This window comes from Podarcis gaigeae (genome assembly GCF_964106915.1).
Source record: "Podarcis gaigeae genome assembly, chromosome: 4".
Taxonomy (NCBI): Eukaryota; Metazoa; Chordata; class Lepidosauria; order Squamata; family Lacertidae; genus Podarcis; species Podarcis gaigeae.
The window spans coordinates 106630446-106647713 of NC_139677.1; the positions used below are offsets into that span (position 1 = coordinate 106630446).

Consider the following 17268-nt stretch of genomic DNA (forward strand, 5'->3'; position numbering starts at 1 on the left):
ATGTATTAACTTGTGTATATTGCTTTTGTAAATATGCAATAAACAATTCCATTCTTTTAAAAATTTGTCATATTGATTTCTAAGTTTCCTGGTTAATTTAGCGATTTCAGCATGCTCCATTAACTTAATTTGCCAACCTTCTTTGGTGGGGACTTCTTCTTTCCAATGTTGGGCAAGCAATATCCAGGCAGCCGTTGTTGCATACACAAACAGATTCTTATGTTTTCTAGGTAGATGCATTCCTGTAATACCCAATCAAAAAGGCTTCTGGTTTTTTAACAAAGGTTATTCTGAACATTTTTCTCAGTTCAGTATATATCATTTCCAAGATTTTTTTAATAACCTTACATTGCCATCACATATGATAATATGTACCTTCTGTTTCTTTACATTTCAAACACTTATTTTCTCTTGTTTTATACAAGCATGTAGAGGAACTCCAGGATAGAGCAGCTTTGCCCAGTGCTTTTTTCCTAGAAAAATAGGTACCAGTACTCACCATGAAGTTGCTGCAGTAAGTGCTACACTTTTTGACAACCAGAATAAGAGGTGCTGGTAACTGTGTACCCCTGAGTACCCCCTGAAAAAACCCCACTGGCTTTGCCTGGTTCACTGTGTAGCTGCGACTACAAAATGCCACCAAATAAACAGATAGGTAAGGTAAGGTAAAAGGTAAAGGACCCCTGGACAGTTAAGTCCAGTTGAATTTGACTGTGGAGTGCAGCACTCATCTCCGTTTTCAGGCCGAGGGAGCTGACATTTCTCTGCAGTCAGTTTTCTGGGTCATGTGGCCAGCAGGACTGAACCGCTACTGATGTACATAGGACTCTGATGAGTGCCAGAGCACATGGAAATACCACACATAGGTACCACAGTGGTATCTATTTGTCTACTCACGCTGGTATGCTTTTAAAATTGCTTGGTTAGAAGGAGATGGGGCAGAGCAACGGGAGCTCACCCCATTGCGTGGATTCGAACTGCTGACCTTACGATCTGCAAGCCCAAGAGGTTCCCCTGTCCAGGGCACAGTTTCCTGCACCTGCTGAAGCTTGGAAAGTGAACATTGGGGGGAACTGAGAGTTACACACAACACCCACCGGACCCATAAGCGATGCTGTGTGGCTAAATGGCCAGGAGTCCAGGCCCTGAAGGAAATCCTCACCAAATCTTGAGAAGGTCCACCACTGGCAGGCAACCCTCACCCAGTTGTGTGGAATGAAGCCCATCACCATCTCTGCTCTTCCTCTACCCATTGTGTCCACAGGGGCTTCACTTAGCTGTGGGTGGGTGGCATTCAGTACTTTTAGTAGCAAATCAGCCACAGCAATGAAAGACCCCAGAGGGTCTTCTGGTCCAACTCCCTGCAAGAATATGCAGCTGTCCCACATGAGGGTTAAATTTGCAACCTTGGCATGATCAACACCACACTCTCACCAGCTGGACTATCCAGGCTGTTTAATCTTGTGTTTATTTAGAGAAGGCAGAAGAGATATGATAACATTAGACATAGAGGGAAACAACCCAACAAAAATAGCATCCTAACTGGTACAACTCTGCGTCAGAGAGGGGAAACGCTGTTTTTCTACAGTGCCTGGCACAATATTGATGAATCGATATTGGTCACAGTGAGTTGAGTGACTGGCTCTCTCTTGGGATTCCCCTGGATGAATGGTCCCAGGATTATGCCTGAAGGACCATGAGGCCACCGCCTTGCTAGAGCAAAGCATGTCAGTGACTGGTCAGTGGCAGGATGGGAACACAAGAATGCCACATTGGGTTCCATGATGGGGGAAAAGAAGGATACAAACACAGGAAAATAAAATGAAGCGATCAATCCGTCAACTGACAAATGCTTCAGGAGTTCCTGACCATTCTGAGGATCCTGCTGTAGATCTGCTTTGTTTTGATGCTGTAGATGATGGGGTTCATCAAGGGTGGCAGGAGGATGTAGACATTGCCCATGATGACATGGAGGAGGGCAGGGGCATGCTGTCCAAACCGGTGTATGATGGATAGCCCAAGCACCGGGACGTAGAAGACCAGAACGGCACAGATGTGGGAGACGCAGGTGCCCAGGGCCTTGTGGTGGCCCTGGTTATCAGAGGCCATGCCCAGGACTGTCCTCAGGATGAGGCCGTAGGAGACGAGGATGAAGAGCAGGTCAGAACCCATTGTGAGGAGGATTAAGGTGAGAGCATAGAGGCTGTTGAAGGTAGTGTTTGTGCATGCCACGCGAATCATATCCTGGTGCAGACAGTAAGAATGGGAAAGTACAGCATGTGGACAGTAGGGGAACGTCAAGAGGAGAGAGACAGGGGGTAGTATTAACAAGGTGCTCCTTAGCAGAAGGACCACTCCAATTCTGACCACTCTACTGGAGTTCAGCAGCGCCGCATACCTCAGAGGAGAACAGATGGCCAGGAATCGGTCCACGGCCATGGCAAAGAGCACAGCTGACTCCATGAAGGAGCAGGAGTGGACGATGAAGAGCTGAGCTACGCAGGCTTCCTTGCTGACCTTTTCAACCTGGAACCAGAGGATGCCCAGCACTGTGGGTGCCGTGGTGAGGCAGAGACCCAGGTCCGTGGTGGCCAGCATGGCCAGGAAGTAGTACATGGGCTGGTGCAGACTGGGCTCCGTCCGTATGACATAGAGGATGGTGCAGTTTCCCAGGACAGCTGCCAGGTAGGCAGAGAAGATGGGGATCCCGATCCAGCCATGAACCGCCTCCAGCCCAGGGAAGCCCCTCAGGGCAAGCACTGCACTGCTCAGGTTGGCAAAAGTATCCTGCACCATGATGAACCTCGGCTACTATCTTTCACTTCCAGGATCTCTCACACGGAAATGGAGCATTGGAGGACAGTTGTCATCTTTGAGGATGGAAGAATTCCTGACTCTTCTTCAAGAATAAAAGGATAGCTTGCAGTGAAGCGGATAGAGAAATCCTGATCTCCTTGATCCGAGTCTCCCTCCTTGAGTGTTTCAGGGGCTAGTAGAGTGGCCTGGAGGGAATCTTTGCTGGGGCAGGAAGGGTCTTCTCTTGGATGCTACTACGATGCTGTGGAAGAGCTTCCTTGTGGCTCTCTGAGCTCCAAGGGTAAGGCTTCTGAGCCTTGAGTTCTTCACCGCTGCTCCTTTCCAAGTAGCTGAGAGAAGGCTATGTTGTCTAAGCTGCCATGGAAGAAGGCTGTTCTTCCCCCTTTTCATTTTGTTTTGGGGGAAGAGAGTTTGCATGCAATATTTGGTTGCAAGAAAGAGGACAGGCTATGAGCGTTTATAGAGGACCTTCTTGATGTGGGAATGATGAGGATGATAGTGCAGCTTAGGAGCCCCCATACAATAACAATGATGGGGAAATCCACAGTGCCTAGAACAGTGCAGCTGATTTGCTGCCTGTGCCGTTAATTAAATGTTCCCATGAGCACCTTCTTTGAGCAGGTGCCTCCTTTAGTCTCTTGACTCTGGAAGTAGCCAGGGAGTAACACTCAATTTGAGGAGCAGGAGGAATTATTCTGAGCTCTTCCACGCTTACAAGGAAACTTCCCCTTATTGCTGGATTCACCCAGCAGTGGTTGATTCCTACAAAGAATGGGAGCTGGGCTTAAGGGCCTTTTGTGGTCTCCCTCACTCATCTGGAAGACAAGCTCTCCACCAATTCCCAACAGGGGTGTAGCTCCCCTGTCCAGCACCTGAAATAGGTCAGCCACCAAGGTGCCCAAGGCTGTTTTAAGACCAAAAATGGGTTAGAACCAAGGGTGAAATGGATCAAGATCATCTGTACCACCCAAGACCACTTTGGCGCATCATAGTGATCTGGAGCTCCAAAAAAGGGACCATTATCAAGGCAGGAGAGACCCAAAGAGGCATTTTTGCAACAGTGGTTTAACAGTGAACTCATCCACTGCACCACACACCTTACCCCACCTTCACCGGCCTCTATGACTACAACCTCCATCCACCCCATCGAGCAAGGCTTTTCTGGCTGGGGACGATGGGAGATGTAGTCCAAAACATCTAGAGAGTGTAGTGGAGAATTTCCCAGACTCACTTGGATTGCCAGTAAAGACTCCAGCAAAAATATAGGAGCCAAACAGCAGCCTGTAGGCCTGGTCTTTATTGTTGCAACAAGACTTCAAACTACCGCATATAAGAAGTTGTGAGAAGCCCCGAAAAAGGGATGGCTCTCCTTTTTATAAGTTTCCGGAAGTTACCCATAACAACTTTAGTAAAACATCATACATTTGTTATAACTATGTCACAAATTGAGAGGGGTCTTCTGGCAGAAACCTGAGCACCAGGCTTGCTCCACCTCCCACCCTTTAAGTGAATCAAAGGTTTTCCCAGCCAAGTTAAGCACACGCTTTTGTCTCGACTGAGACCCCATCCACTGAAGCTGGGTTTGTCAGGATGCCAGCTTTATCACCCAGGCAGTGTTGCCAGCTGAGTACATGTGGTCTCAGCTTCAGGGATTATAGCTGCCCCATCTCATGTCCCAAGCTCCTCCCATGATAGCCATTTACCTTCTGAGTAGAGGTGTAAAACCATCACAGGAAACATTTTATATGAATTGCTAAAAGTTTTCGCGACAGAGGAACCTTCTAAAGCAGGCATAGGCAACCTCGCCCCTCCAGATGTTTTGGGACTACAATTTCCATCATCCTTGACCACTGGTCCTGCTAGCTAGGGATCATGGGAGTTGTAGTCCCAAAACATCTGGAGGGCCGAAGTTGCCTATGCCTGTTCTAAAGGTAGAGCCGAGGCTGGTTTGACAGCTGCAGTGCCAGTGTAGCCCTTGGTAGGGGGCGCTGTTTCATAACTCTCTAGGCATTCTCTTGTCCAATAGGCTGGGATTTCAGTAACTGTCAAGATTACGGGTTTTGATTGGTTGCTAGTGGTATGGCAAGTGGTCTACCCATATCTACAGGTGTGCTTTGGCTAGGGAGGGGGAAAGGAGGCATTAACGGGGTGTGTGAATGGGGCATTTGAGGTAGAGTGAACCTTGTTATTGGAGGGCTGCCCACACCCCCTTTCCTTCCTATGAATTATAATAATAATAATTTATTATTTATACCGCGCTCATCTGGCTGGGTCCCCCCAGCCACTCTGGGCGGCTTCCAACAAAACACTAAAATACAATAACCTATTAAACATTAAAAGCTTCCCTAAACAGGGCTGCCTTCAGATGTGACTCCTGGCCTCACAGTGGCCTCTTTTAATACCCAGGAAGGGAGTCATCAGGCTTGCAGCTGACCTCAAATGTTGGTTTGTTTTATTTTTATTTCAAGGTGATATACAATGTGAAATGGGTGTGTGTGTGGAATCAATAAAACCAATTTAAAAATAATAAAGTATGACCTTGTTGTACCCATAAAAGGAACAAGCAAGCATCTGAGAATAAACCCAAATTGCACCCCTCTCACTTTATGGTGCATTCAAGTCCTTTCTGGTTAGTTAAAGGGGCTGGAATTATATTATTTTGTCGTATTCTTATGCATTCCTTTCATCTTTAGTAACTGAGCTGATTATGTCTCAAAAGTGAAGACTCGCCAGTCTGAACTCAATGACAGTCTGTATCATTTGGACAGCAATCTTTTTTTTTGGAACAGTAAACATCATGTACTAGAAAATTAAAAAATATCTAGGTCCAAGCTATCTGAAAGACCAGGCGATTTTGGAACTGCATGCCCAGAGAAGTTAGACAGGCTCCCTCCTCGTTGTCATTCTGCCAGCAGATGAAGACCTTCTTGTTTTCCAACAGTCTCTTGGGGACAGGCTGTTTTCACTGGAAGGAGTGGTGCTGTGCTCTTTGCTCCATGAGGTCAGCAATGCTGCAGAGATGTTGGCGCTGCTCTTCAGCATTATACCTGCAGAGCCTCCTGCCTGAGAAGCCTCTCCATCTGCTCCCTTCAAGGTGGCCTCAGGAGCCCCACACATCCAGCCAGCCAGCCAAATCTCTCAGGAAGGCAAACCTGAAACACCTGAGAGGCTATTTAGCAGGTGAGAGGAGGAAGCCCAGGCGCTCCCACCAACGTTGCCCAGCTGCCCTTAAGCACCAGGGCCTCAGCTTCTGGGGATCTTTGCTGGGAGGTTGGCAAAGGAAGCCTATAAAGTCTGTTGCCTGCCCTTCACAGGTGCCCCCTTGTAGAATCGGTATCACCAGGACCCCACAAGGACTCTGCCTCTCCGCTGCCTGCCTGGTGAGTTTTTCTAATACAAAGCGAGTCAGCACTTCAAGCTTCCTTTGGTGGCGACCAGTACAGCCACCACAACATAAGAAGTGTCTGCTGGATCAAGCCAATGGCTCATCTGGTCCAGTATCCTGTTCTCAAAGTGGCCCATTATGGGAAACCCGCAAGCAGCATTTGAGCACCAGAGACCTCTCCCCTACTGTGATTTGCAGCATTGCTGCCTCCAGCTGTGGATTTGCAGAGCAGAGCCATCCTGGCTAAGAACCATAGATTATCTTCTCCTCCATGAAGGATATCTGTCTCTGTTCCTTCATAAGGTTGTGCCTTGTGTAACTGCTTTTCTTCCTGATCCCTGTGGGACAAGGGAGGGGGAGGAATTCAGTTCACCTTTTGTCTAAAGATGAATTTCCTTAATTTGAACTGCGCTGAAATAGAGCTGCCCTTTGAAATTCTCTGAGTTTTGCATTCCAGCTCCATGGCCAAGGAATATATGGTGATTGTTTTAACTGTTTTTAATATCGGCTTTAAAATTAACTTAAGCTTCCCTGTGACGAGTGGGTAATAAACCAAAATAACAGCAGCAACAACACACATATGATTGAAAATAATATATAGAATGCGGAATATGATGCGGAAAATAATATACAGAAATGCATTGTAATAAGAAAAAGGATTTTCCAAAAATGTGCATATTGGACAACATTTTGTATAAATGTTAGGAGAAACATGCACTAAAATCCTGCTGAATATTCTTTTTCTTTTAAAAAATTTTTATTCAGTTTTACATTTAACATTTACACTCATTCATAAACCATGATAATAGAAATGTAGGATTCCCTGAATCCTTGGACTCCTCTCCGCCCCTCCATGGATTCAATTGTTAATCTTTCCCCACCTGCATCATATAATGTTTTCCATTTTCCCTTAAAATTCTGTTCATACCATGGTTCTTGTTACATTACAATTGTTGTCATAATCCTACCAAAAATCCTGATGAATATTCATAAAGAATTATTTAATATTATTATTTTTTTAATGCAAACAAAGTTGGAAGCGGCAGTGATTCAGAATCTCAGTTGTTGAAACTGTAGGAAGGGGGGGGGGCTTGTGCTTGGATCCTGCTGGCGGATTTCTCATAATGGGCATCTGGTTGGTCACTGTGAGACCAGGATGATGAACCCCGTTGGCCTGATCTTCTTATGTTTTTTACGTGCCAATGTGAAGAACTGAAGTGAAGACTGGAAAAAATGAGAACCTGAGCCAATCCAAAATGGACAGATTTGTCCCTCCATATGTGGGGCTGGACCTTGCACAGTCCACATGTTCCCCCAGTATGTATTTCTTCTCTCATTGCTGGAGTTCCATGCACAGCGCCAGGACAGCTGAAGCAAAAGCTCTCTGTGCAGAATCACAGAGGATGCTAGTGCAGGGAGCGGGATCAACCCCCCCCCCCCAATCTATATCTGATGATCAAGCGTCTGGAAATCGCACCTTCTAAGGGACGGTTGAGGAAGTTGGGTATGGAGAAGGGGAGACTGAGAACTGAAGATGGAGCAAGCTTGTTTCCTTCTGCTCCAAAGGTGGAGACCTGAACCAACAGATTCAAATTGCAGGAAAGGAGGTTCCGACTAAACGTTAGGAAGAACTTTCTGAGCGTAAGAGCTGTGTGACAGTGGAACAGACTCCCTCAGAAGGGAGATTGGAAGGCCACCTGTCAGGAATTCTTCAGCCGGGATTCCTGCTTTGATGGAGATTGAAACAGATGGCTCTCATTCAGCTCTACAGTTCTGTTATTCTATGACCTCAGAAGCTGGAGGTTTTTAAACAGAGATTGAATGGCCATCTGCTGGGGTTATTTAACTGGGATTCCTGTATTTCAGGGGGTTGGACCAGATGACTCTGGGGATCCCTTCCAACTCTGCAATTCTACAATCTTCTCATGTCACCTTTGTGTGTGTCTGTTTTTCTGGGTTTCAGGAGGCCTGTGAGTGAAGCTAAGCAGCCGTGGTGAATCATCTGCCTCTGATGAAGCTGGTTCCTCATGGCCATGGCCAACGTCACCCACTCCTGGCCTCCCACGTTCTTCCTGCAAGGCATCCCAGGGCTGGAAGCCTACCACATGTGGCTCTCTGTGCCAGTGTCCTGCATCTACGTGATGATCATTGCCGGGAACTGCACCATCCTCCTGGTGGTGGCCACAGAGCCAGCTCTCCACAGACCCATGTGCTACTTCCTCTGCATGCTGGCAGCTATTGACCTGGCAGCCTCCACCTCCGCCCTGCCCAAGATGCTTTGCATCTTCTGGTTCCAGGGCGGGGAGATCCAAGCCGTTGCCTGCCTGGCCCAGATGTTCTTCATCCATGCCTTGTGCATGATGGAGTCAGCGGTGCTGCTGGGGATGGCGCTGGACCGCTATGTGGCCATCTGCTTCCCGCTCAGGTACAGCTCTTTCTTCTCCAGCTCACTGGTGGCCAAGATGGCTGTGGCCGGCATAGTCAGGGGAACGCTGCTGATGGCACCTTGCCCTTTCCTGATCCGGAGGCTGTCCTACTGCCGGACCAACGTCATTCGCCACACATACTGTGAGCACATGGCAGTGGTCAAGCTGGCCTGTGGGGACACCAGCATCAACCGCACCTATGGGCTGAGTGTGGCTCTGATCGTCATCGGAGGAGACCTTCTCTGCATTGGGCTCTCCTACTTCTTCATCGTCCGTGCGGTGCTCCGTCTCTCTTCCCGCGAGGCGAGGCACAAGGCTTTTGGCACCTGTGGCTCCCACCTCTGCGTCATATTGATCTCCTACAGCCCTGCCCTCTTCTCCTTCTTCACCCACCGCTTTGGCCACTCCGTGGCCCCCCATATCCACATCCTGCTGGCCAACCTCTACCTCCTCTTCCCTCCCATGCTGAACCCCATTGTGTATGGGGTGAGGACCAAGGAGATCCGGGAAAGGGTCACCAGGGTTTTCCTCCCAGGCAGGGTCATGGTGAAACTCAGGCTGAGTTGAGACTGAATCCCTTCCCCCCTAAACGCCAACCCTACCCGGCTCGAAGGGCCCTGGCAAACTCCATTTGTAGCTGGTTGGATTGGGACGATGTCATCTACCTTTCCTGTACCTCGAATCAGGTGCCATGCCCCAAATAAGTTCTTCTGCAGCTCAGAATGCAAGGAAGAGAGGATTATTGATGGCTGCTAGCCACGATTGCTATGCGCTGCCTTGGTTAGAGGCAGTGATGCTTCTGAATCTCTGTTGCCTGGAAACCTGAGGAGGCGAGAGGGCTCCGCTTGTGCCCAGTCCTGCTTGTGGGTTTCCCATAATGGTCACCCGGTCACCCACTGTGAGAGCAGGATGTGGGACTAGAGGGGCCCTGGCCTGACCCAAAAGTGGTCTCCTTGTCCTCTTAGCTCAGTCCCAGTCTGTATCTGCATTGGAATTGTTTTCAATATGTCTTTACTGTTTGCTGCCCTGTGCTCCTTAGGGAGGAAATGTGGAATATAAATTAAACCAGTAAATGTGTCAGAAGGGGGCTCTTTGTGCATGCAAATGTCTGAGCGTGTAGGTCCTTTACACAGTGGTGGATTCTGGCTCCAGTAAAAACACCCCACACTGGCAAACCCATGCGCGCATATGTCAGGATGCATCTAGAGCCCCTTCTGATGGATGACAAACACAAAATGGTGAGGAGGAGGAAGAAATTAGCCTGAATGGTCCCACAAGCCCATCATGTGTTCTCTCAGTGCAAGGTGTGTGTGTCATCCGAAACCTGAAATGGCTTCCCTGCAATAAGCGAGAGCTCCAGTTGAAGGAAAAGCTTTCACAGCTGAGAATTTGTGTGCCTGTTCCTCTGAACCAGCTGGCATTGACTGCCTGGCCTGCTGAATGCCAGGCAGTGGCGCGAGTGTTGTGGAATGCCCTTCCGGATGTAGAACGAGAGCCAGTGTGGTGTTGTGGTTAAGAGCTGTAGACTCGTAATCTGGGGAACCGGGTTCGCATCTCCGCTCCTCCACATGCAGCTGCTGGGTGACCTTGGGCCAATCACACTTCTCTGAAGTCTCTCAGCCCCACTCACCTCACAGAGTGTTTGTTGTGGGGGAGGAAGGGAGATTGTTAGCCACTTTGAGACTCCTTAGGGTAGTGATAAGGTGGGATATCAAATCCAAACTCCTCCTCCTCCTCCTCCTCTTCTTCTTCTTCTTCTTCTTGTATCAGCATTCCACTGGCTCTTGAAGACACACCTGTTCAGACAAGCATTCCCCCACCCCACGCCCAAACTTGGACATCTGGATCTTATTCTTTCAGTTGTTACCTTTACTGTGTTAATTGTTGTGCTTTTTAATGGACTTGTTTATTTGTGAATTTTAATTATGTATGGATTTTATACATGTATACCCCTTAGACACCATTGTAGCATGTGAGTGATATATACATTGATAAATGAAGAACACTAATAATGGAGAGGTGGTACAAACGTGATTACAGTGTCCTTTACTGGGCAATATGTGGCTTAAAGGCTCTCTAAGCTTCAGTTGCACAAAATCCAGGCAAAGGATAATTGGGAGTTTCTGGGGCCCAGAGTATGAAGCTGGGTGGGAAAGGGGGCCAGTCCAGTTTTCTTGCTCTTCATTGTTTCTCCATTATGGAGCATATGGCTACACCAAATTGTCACACAGGCAATACCCCAAATAAAGGAGGATTCATGCAAAAAGGTGAATCTGTCCATTTTTTAGGAGTTTCTGCTGTTTCCTGACAGTCAGAGGCTGAGAATTGTCAGCATCCTCCTGAGAAGAGTATGAGGAATAAATGCTGACTCTCCATTGGCTTAACAGAAATAAGATATATTACTTACTAGATTTAATAGAATGCACCCATAGTAGCTATATTCTCAACCCCAAATTGTATAGAAAGGGTGAGACTCTCTCTCCTTTCCTGTTAATCTGCTTGTTTCCTTTCTGCAGCCTGTTAGCTGAACCATGAAAGGTTGAGGAAGTTCCAGGCTATCCAGACAAGCAGTGCAGGAGAGCAGGTTGGCAGGCAGCCAATCGTTTGAAGTAGATAGGAGCTAGTCCCTTTTTTAATTCTTTCCCTTTTTTTGCTAAAGTACCTGTAAGCTATGTATTGCTCTAAAAACCTTTGTTATAAAATTTGCTAATTAAGAAGCTTGTAAAGTGGTACCTCGGGTTACAGACGCTTCAGGTTACAGACTCCACTAACCCAGAAATGGTATCTCAAGTTAAGAACTTTGCTTCAGGATGAGAACAGAAATCGCACGGCTGCAGCAGGAGGCCTCTTTAACTATAGTAGTACCTCAGGTTAAGAACAGTTTGAGGGTAAGAGCAGATTATGTTGCTTTGACTGTATACTTTACATTTGACTTTCTTCAGAAATGTTTGATTCTAGATTGTTTTGTTGTTTTGTTGTTTTGTTGATGTTTAATATGCTGTAAACTGCTTTCAGTTTCTTCTTTAAAATATATAGCGGTATATAAATGAAATGAATAATAATAATAATAATAAATATTTTAATGTTATTTTTCACCTATATAATGCATACCACCTCGTTTTCTACCCCTTAGTGGGATTGGAGAAGCATGATTTTTCAAGGAAGGCTGCGTTAAGTGTTGCATATTGTTCTGGGAAGTGTGGATTGCATGGTTGTGCTTGTCAAAGCAAATTGAATGAATTATCTCCCCCATCCTGACCGGACATACCACCCTCCCTGACCCTTTTTTGAACTATTTGTAGCTGGCAGCCCTGCTCACAGAGGCCCCCTTCAGCAGGGCACCCTACAATGGCAAAAACATTGGATGTGAGCCACAGCATTTTAATCTTCTCCTCCTTCAGTCAATAAGGGCTTAGAACCTTCTAGGAAAGGACCTGTTGCTTCAGGACATGTGCACAATATGATCCCCAGTGGGTGAGGCACATAGTCCAAGTCCCAGCTGGTTGCATAAGTTCTTTCTTTCTTTCTTTCTTTCTTTCTTTCTTTCTTTCTTTCTTTCTTTCTTTCTTTCTTTCTTTCTTTTAGAGAGCCAGTGTGGTGTAGTGGTGAAGAGCGGTGGACTCGTAATCTGGTGAACCGGGTTTGCTTCCCCGCTCCTCCACCTGCAGCTGCTGGGTGACCTTGGGCCAGTCACACTTCTTTGAAGTCTCTCAGCCCCACTCACCTCACAGAGGGTTTGTTGTGGGGGAGGAAGGGAAAGGAGAATGTTAGCCGCTTTGAGACTCCTTAAGGGGAGTGAAAGGCGGAATATCAAATCCAAACTCCTCCTCCTCCTCCTCCTCCTCCTCCTCCTCCTCTTCTTCTTCTTCTTCTTCTTCTTCTTCTTCTTCTTCTTCTTCTTCTTCTTCTTCTTCTTCTTCTCTCTCTCTCTCTCTCTCTCTCTCTCTGACACACACCCATTATGTGTTGCCAGATATCCATTTCTGTCCTCAGTGCATGGAAGTCTAAATGATGGGGACCCACAGCTCTTTATTTTACAAATGGATCCTGAAACCTCCTATCCTTCTAGGTGCCCTCCTCTGCCCACCTTCCAGCTTGTCAACATCCTTCTTAAATAGTGGTGCCCAAAACTGGACACAATATTTCAGGTGTGTTCTGACCAAGGCAGAAGAGAGCAGGAATATTACTTCCCTTGTTCCGGACACTAGACTTCTGCTGATGCAGCCGAGAATAACATTTGCCTTTTTTTGTTGCTGCATCACAGTTGACTCTTCTTGAGCTCGTGGTCCACCAAGACCCCTAGATCGTCTTCACATGTACTGCTAGTAGGCCAGGTGTCCCCCATCTTATATTTGTGCATCTGGTTCTTCATGCCTAAGTGCAGAACCTGACATTCGTCCCCAATTCGTCCCCAATGAAATACATATTGGTAGTTTGGGACCAGTTCTCCAATCTGTTGTCTTGAGTTCTGATTCTGCCTTCTGTGTCACCTGCAAATTTGATGAGCATCCCCTCAGTTCCTTCATCCAAGTTGTTTATAAACATATTGAACAACAACAGGCCAAGGAGAGAACCCTGCGGCCCCCCACTTGTCACTTTTTCCCAGGATGATGAGGAACCACGAAGGAGTACTATTTGGGTTCAGTCAGTCTGCTACAAATCTACCTAACAGTTACTTCATTCAACCTACATTTTACTAGCTTCCTTCTGAGAAACTAAACACAGTTTCCTTGGAGGAAATGAAACACAGGAAACTAGGAGATCATTGGGGGCACACTATGGAATTAAACTCTGAATAAAGCATTATTTCCATATGGGAAGACTGAACCTTTGAGTGAATTAAGTAGGGCCTTCCTTACATTGACTTCCTCAGAGGTTCTTCATTGAGATCATTCTGAGGATCCTGCTGTAGATCTGCTTTGTTTTGATGCTGTAGATGATGGGGTTCATCAAGGGTGGCAGGAGAATGTAGACATTGCCCATGATGACGTGGAGTAGGGCAGGGGCATTCTGTCCAAACCGGTGTACGATGGAGAGCCCAAGCACTGGGACGTAGAAGACCAGAACAGCACAGATGTGAGAGACGCAGGTGCCCAGAGCCTTATGGTGGCCCTGGTTATCAGAGGCCATGCCCAGGACAGTCCTCAGGATGAGGCCGTAGGAGATGAGGATGAAGAGCAGGTCAGAACCCATGGTGAGGAGGATGAGGATGAGGGCATAGAAGCTGCTGAAGGTTGTGTCGGCGCATGCCATGCGGAGCAAGTCCTGGTGCAGGCAGTATGAATGGGAAAGGGTAGCATCTGGGCAGAAGGGGAACTTCAGGAAGAAAGGCAAGGGTGGCATGAGGAGAACAGTGCTCCTTAGCAGGAGGACCAGCCCAATTCTGGCCACCCTACTGGAGTTCAGCAGCGCTGCATACCTCAGAGGAGAGCAGATGGCCAGGAATCGGTCCAGGGCCATGGCAAAGAGCACAGCTGACTCCATGAAGGAGCAGGAGTGGATGAAGAAGATCTGAGCTATGCAGCAGGGCTTCCTGATCTTCTTCAGCTGGAACCAGAGGATGCCCAGCACTGTGGGTGCCGTGGCGAGGCAGAGACCCAAGTCAGTGGTGGCCAGCATGGCCAGGAAGTAGTACATGGGCTGATGCAGACTGGGCTCTGTCCGTATGACGTAGAGGATGGTGCAGTTTCCCAGGACGGCTGCCAGGTAGGCAAAAAAGATGGGGATCCCAATCCAGCCATGAACAGCCTCCAGCCCAGGGAAGCCCCTCAGGGCAAATTCTATGGTCGTGAGGTTGGCAGGAGTGGACATTGCCATGAGGAACTTCAAGGAATGGCTGCCACTTCGGAGTAGAACACTCCCTGTGCGGCTCACAATTAATCTTATCATCGGCCTGTTTCCACTTCAAAGGCAATTAACAAGCTGCTAGAAGTTCCTTGTCTCCTATTAATGGGACAACAGAAAAGGATTTTCCATGCCCTAATGGCTGCCAAAAGGTTGATATTAAGGAACTGGAAAAATAAAGATACAAAACCCTTCAATCAATGGGCTGATGATATGACATCACTGTCAACTGATGAACGGACTGCTTAGAGGCGCAGGCTCTGTATGGATAAATGTGATAACATATGGAATGAGTTTATACAAAATGCAGTAGGCTATTAGCATTTACATAAGCACTAGGACAACCACACTATACCAATTTATGCAACAATGTATGGGAATAGCGTACAGTGGTACCTCGATTTTTGAATGCCTGCATTGATAAACATTTAGGTTTTCGAATGCCGTAAACCCAGAAGTAAATGCTTTGGTTTTCAAACATGCCTCCGAAGTTGAACATGCTACACAGCTTCAATATTGAGGTTTCTGTATTTGCTTGTTGTTGTTGTTGTTTTTTGTTGTATGTTTTCATTTTTATATGTATCTTTGTTGTTGTTTTTCTCCCTCTTACTTTTCCTTCTCCCCCCCCCCGTATCACTTTATTTTTTTTACTGAAATCACCTTAATAAAATATAAATATTATAAAAATAAATAATTAGAATACAATAAAAGAATAACAAAGCAATGGCTACCATTTCCTCTGCAAAGAGGACAGAGGTAAGTACCACCATCAGAATCCACTGTGGGGACATTCCACTGCCAGAGTTTAAGATTTTGCAGTTTATGTATCTTAACTGAAAATGAGAAGAAGAAGAGTTTGGATTTGATATCCCACTTTATCACTCGCCTTCAGGAGTCTCAAAGCGGCTCACATTCTCCTTTCCCTTCCTCCCCCACAACAAACACTCTGTGAGGTGAGTGGGGCTGAGAGACTTCAAAGAAGTGTGACTGGCCCAAGGTCACCCAGCAGCTGCATGTGGAGGAGCGGAGACGCGAACCCGGTTCACCAGATTACGAGTCCACCGCTCTTAACCACTACACCACACTGGCTCTCAGTGAGGGGCTGCCAACTTTCCTCCTTTCACTTGCCAACCACATCTACCCACTAAGCTCTTTGCCAAGTCACCTTCTCCAACACCTGGCCCACCCCTCCTCCCTTTACATCTGCTTTACCCCTCTCCTATCCTGTCTCTCCTTCCCTCACAAGTTGCCCCAAGGCCCTTTCCCTCCTCTCACAGCTCACCCCACCCCCACCTCCTCTTAAAGGAGGGGGAGGCACTTGGGAGAGTGTTTTTCTGAACTGCCTGCCCTCCTCTGTTAAGAGCTCAATGTATTGGGTTAGGCACTTATGCCAAACCACTCTGAAGAAACTCTCCCCCCCCACACACACACATCAGTTGAAGTGTGCTGCCGTCATGTTTGCATGACAACAGCCTTGCATTTTTATGTATATAGGAGGAAGATATTTATACCACACTTGAGCCAGCAGCTAACAATATGATGAAAACTATGATGAAAAGCAATCGCTTAACAAGCACATAAAAGGAGAGAAGAGCAGAAATAACAAGAACTTTGCTTAAAGGTCACATGACCTTATAGGAAAGGTCCTGTTCTCCTTGCCCACCTTGCTTCCTTTCTCCACAGGGAACAGAATATCACACAGGTCCTATAGATACTCAACTGGTCCCAGTCTATTTAAGCTTTTCTGTGTCAAAATTCGTGCCTGGCATTTGTCCGGAAACAAACTGATAACTGGTGCAGTAGATCTTTACATTGCAAGTGCCATTCCATCTGTACACTGTTCCTTCCACTACAGCTTGTGTTCATTATTTTTGGGGGTGTGGGGCTGGTGCAAACTCTGCAGCTAAAGGGGCTGGCTCTCTGCACACTCCATAGCCATGTTTTGTTGTACCTACCTTGTTTCCAAGGATACTGCCCTCGCCACTCCAGACTGGGGATGGAAGAAACCCTTGTTTCTAGGTGAACCCTGGAAAAGCTACACTCTAAGCAGGCAGCACAAACATGCATTGATGTTATTCAACAGGTATGGTGCATCAAACATGCATTGACATGCATCAAATGATAGAGAATCTACATGGTCCATGAAAATGCATCAGGTGACAGGACGCGGACACCAGGAAGTATCTATGCAGAACTCTCTGGGATTTTATCTCACATGTGCCCTAGCATCAGAAATATCAGGTCAATGGTGACCACGGTTCAGATCCAGAAGACTGGTTGTCAGAAGGCACCATTCATCTGTGGGCTGTTCTCTCTTAATCTCTTTTTGGGGGATTTTGTGTAACAGTGTGGTGATTCTGCCCATCAAAAGAAGAAGCTCCGTTCCCCATTCATATTCCTCCTTGGTTCCAGTCAACCGAGGAGAGAGAGCTGCCTTAAGTCTTGCCTAAGCTGTAGCCTTCTGCTCCCTGTAGGACACCTACCTTCCATAGCACCAGAGAGCTGCTCCTGTTCCCTGGGAGTGCTTCTAGAGGGGAGCATATGTGATGTCTGGCGTGATGTAATCTTGGGGTCTTCAGGCAATATGTGATGTGAGGACAGCCACAAGGGAGAGGGCAGCTGCTGATTTGTTCTCTGCGCCACGAAGCCCTCTTCCCAAGGGTGTCTGTAGGAGTTTAATTCTTAAGAGACTTTAATCAGGTACCACAATCTGGTCCTACAAAACTTCCCCACCACTCTATATATTTTTCTTCTGCTACTAATAATTAATGATTAATAATGTTGTTCTGCAATAAT

The 17268-nt window shown here is 47.0% G+C and overlaps 3 protein-coding genes across 3 annotated transcripts; 1 reads left to right on the plus strand and 2 right to left on the minus strand.

Annotated features, from left to right (window-relative positions):
* Positions 1-1854: 1854 nt before the first annotated feature.
* Positions 1855-2796, minus strand: LOC310843661 (olfactory receptor 51G2-like; the record flags this gene model as incomplete). Its single annotated transcript, XM_083737297.1, has 1 exon — positions 1855-2796. The coding sequence occupies one exon, from the start codon at positions 2794-2796 to the stop codon at positions 1855-1857; it is 942 nt and encodes a 313-aa protein (XP_083593423.1).
* Positions 2797-8229: 5433 nt separating this feature from the next.
* Positions 8230-9195, plus strand: LOC310843632 (olfactory receptor 52P1-like; the record flags this gene model as incomplete). Its single annotated transcript, XM_083737264.1, has 1 exon — positions 8230-9195. The coding sequence occupies one exon, from the start codon at positions 8230-8232 to the stop codon at positions 9193-9195; it is 966 nt and encodes a 321-aa protein (XP_083593390.1).
* Positions 9196-13497: 4302 nt separating this feature from the next.
* Positions 13498-14445, minus strand: LOC310842793 (olfactory receptor 51G2-like; the record flags this gene model as incomplete). Its single annotated transcript, XM_083734932.1, has 1 exon — positions 13498-14445. The coding sequence occupies one exon, from the start codon at positions 14443-14445 to the stop codon at positions 13498-13500; it is 948 nt and encodes a 315-aa protein (XP_083591058.1).
* Between the last annotated feature and the right edge of the window lie 2823 nt (positions 14446-17268).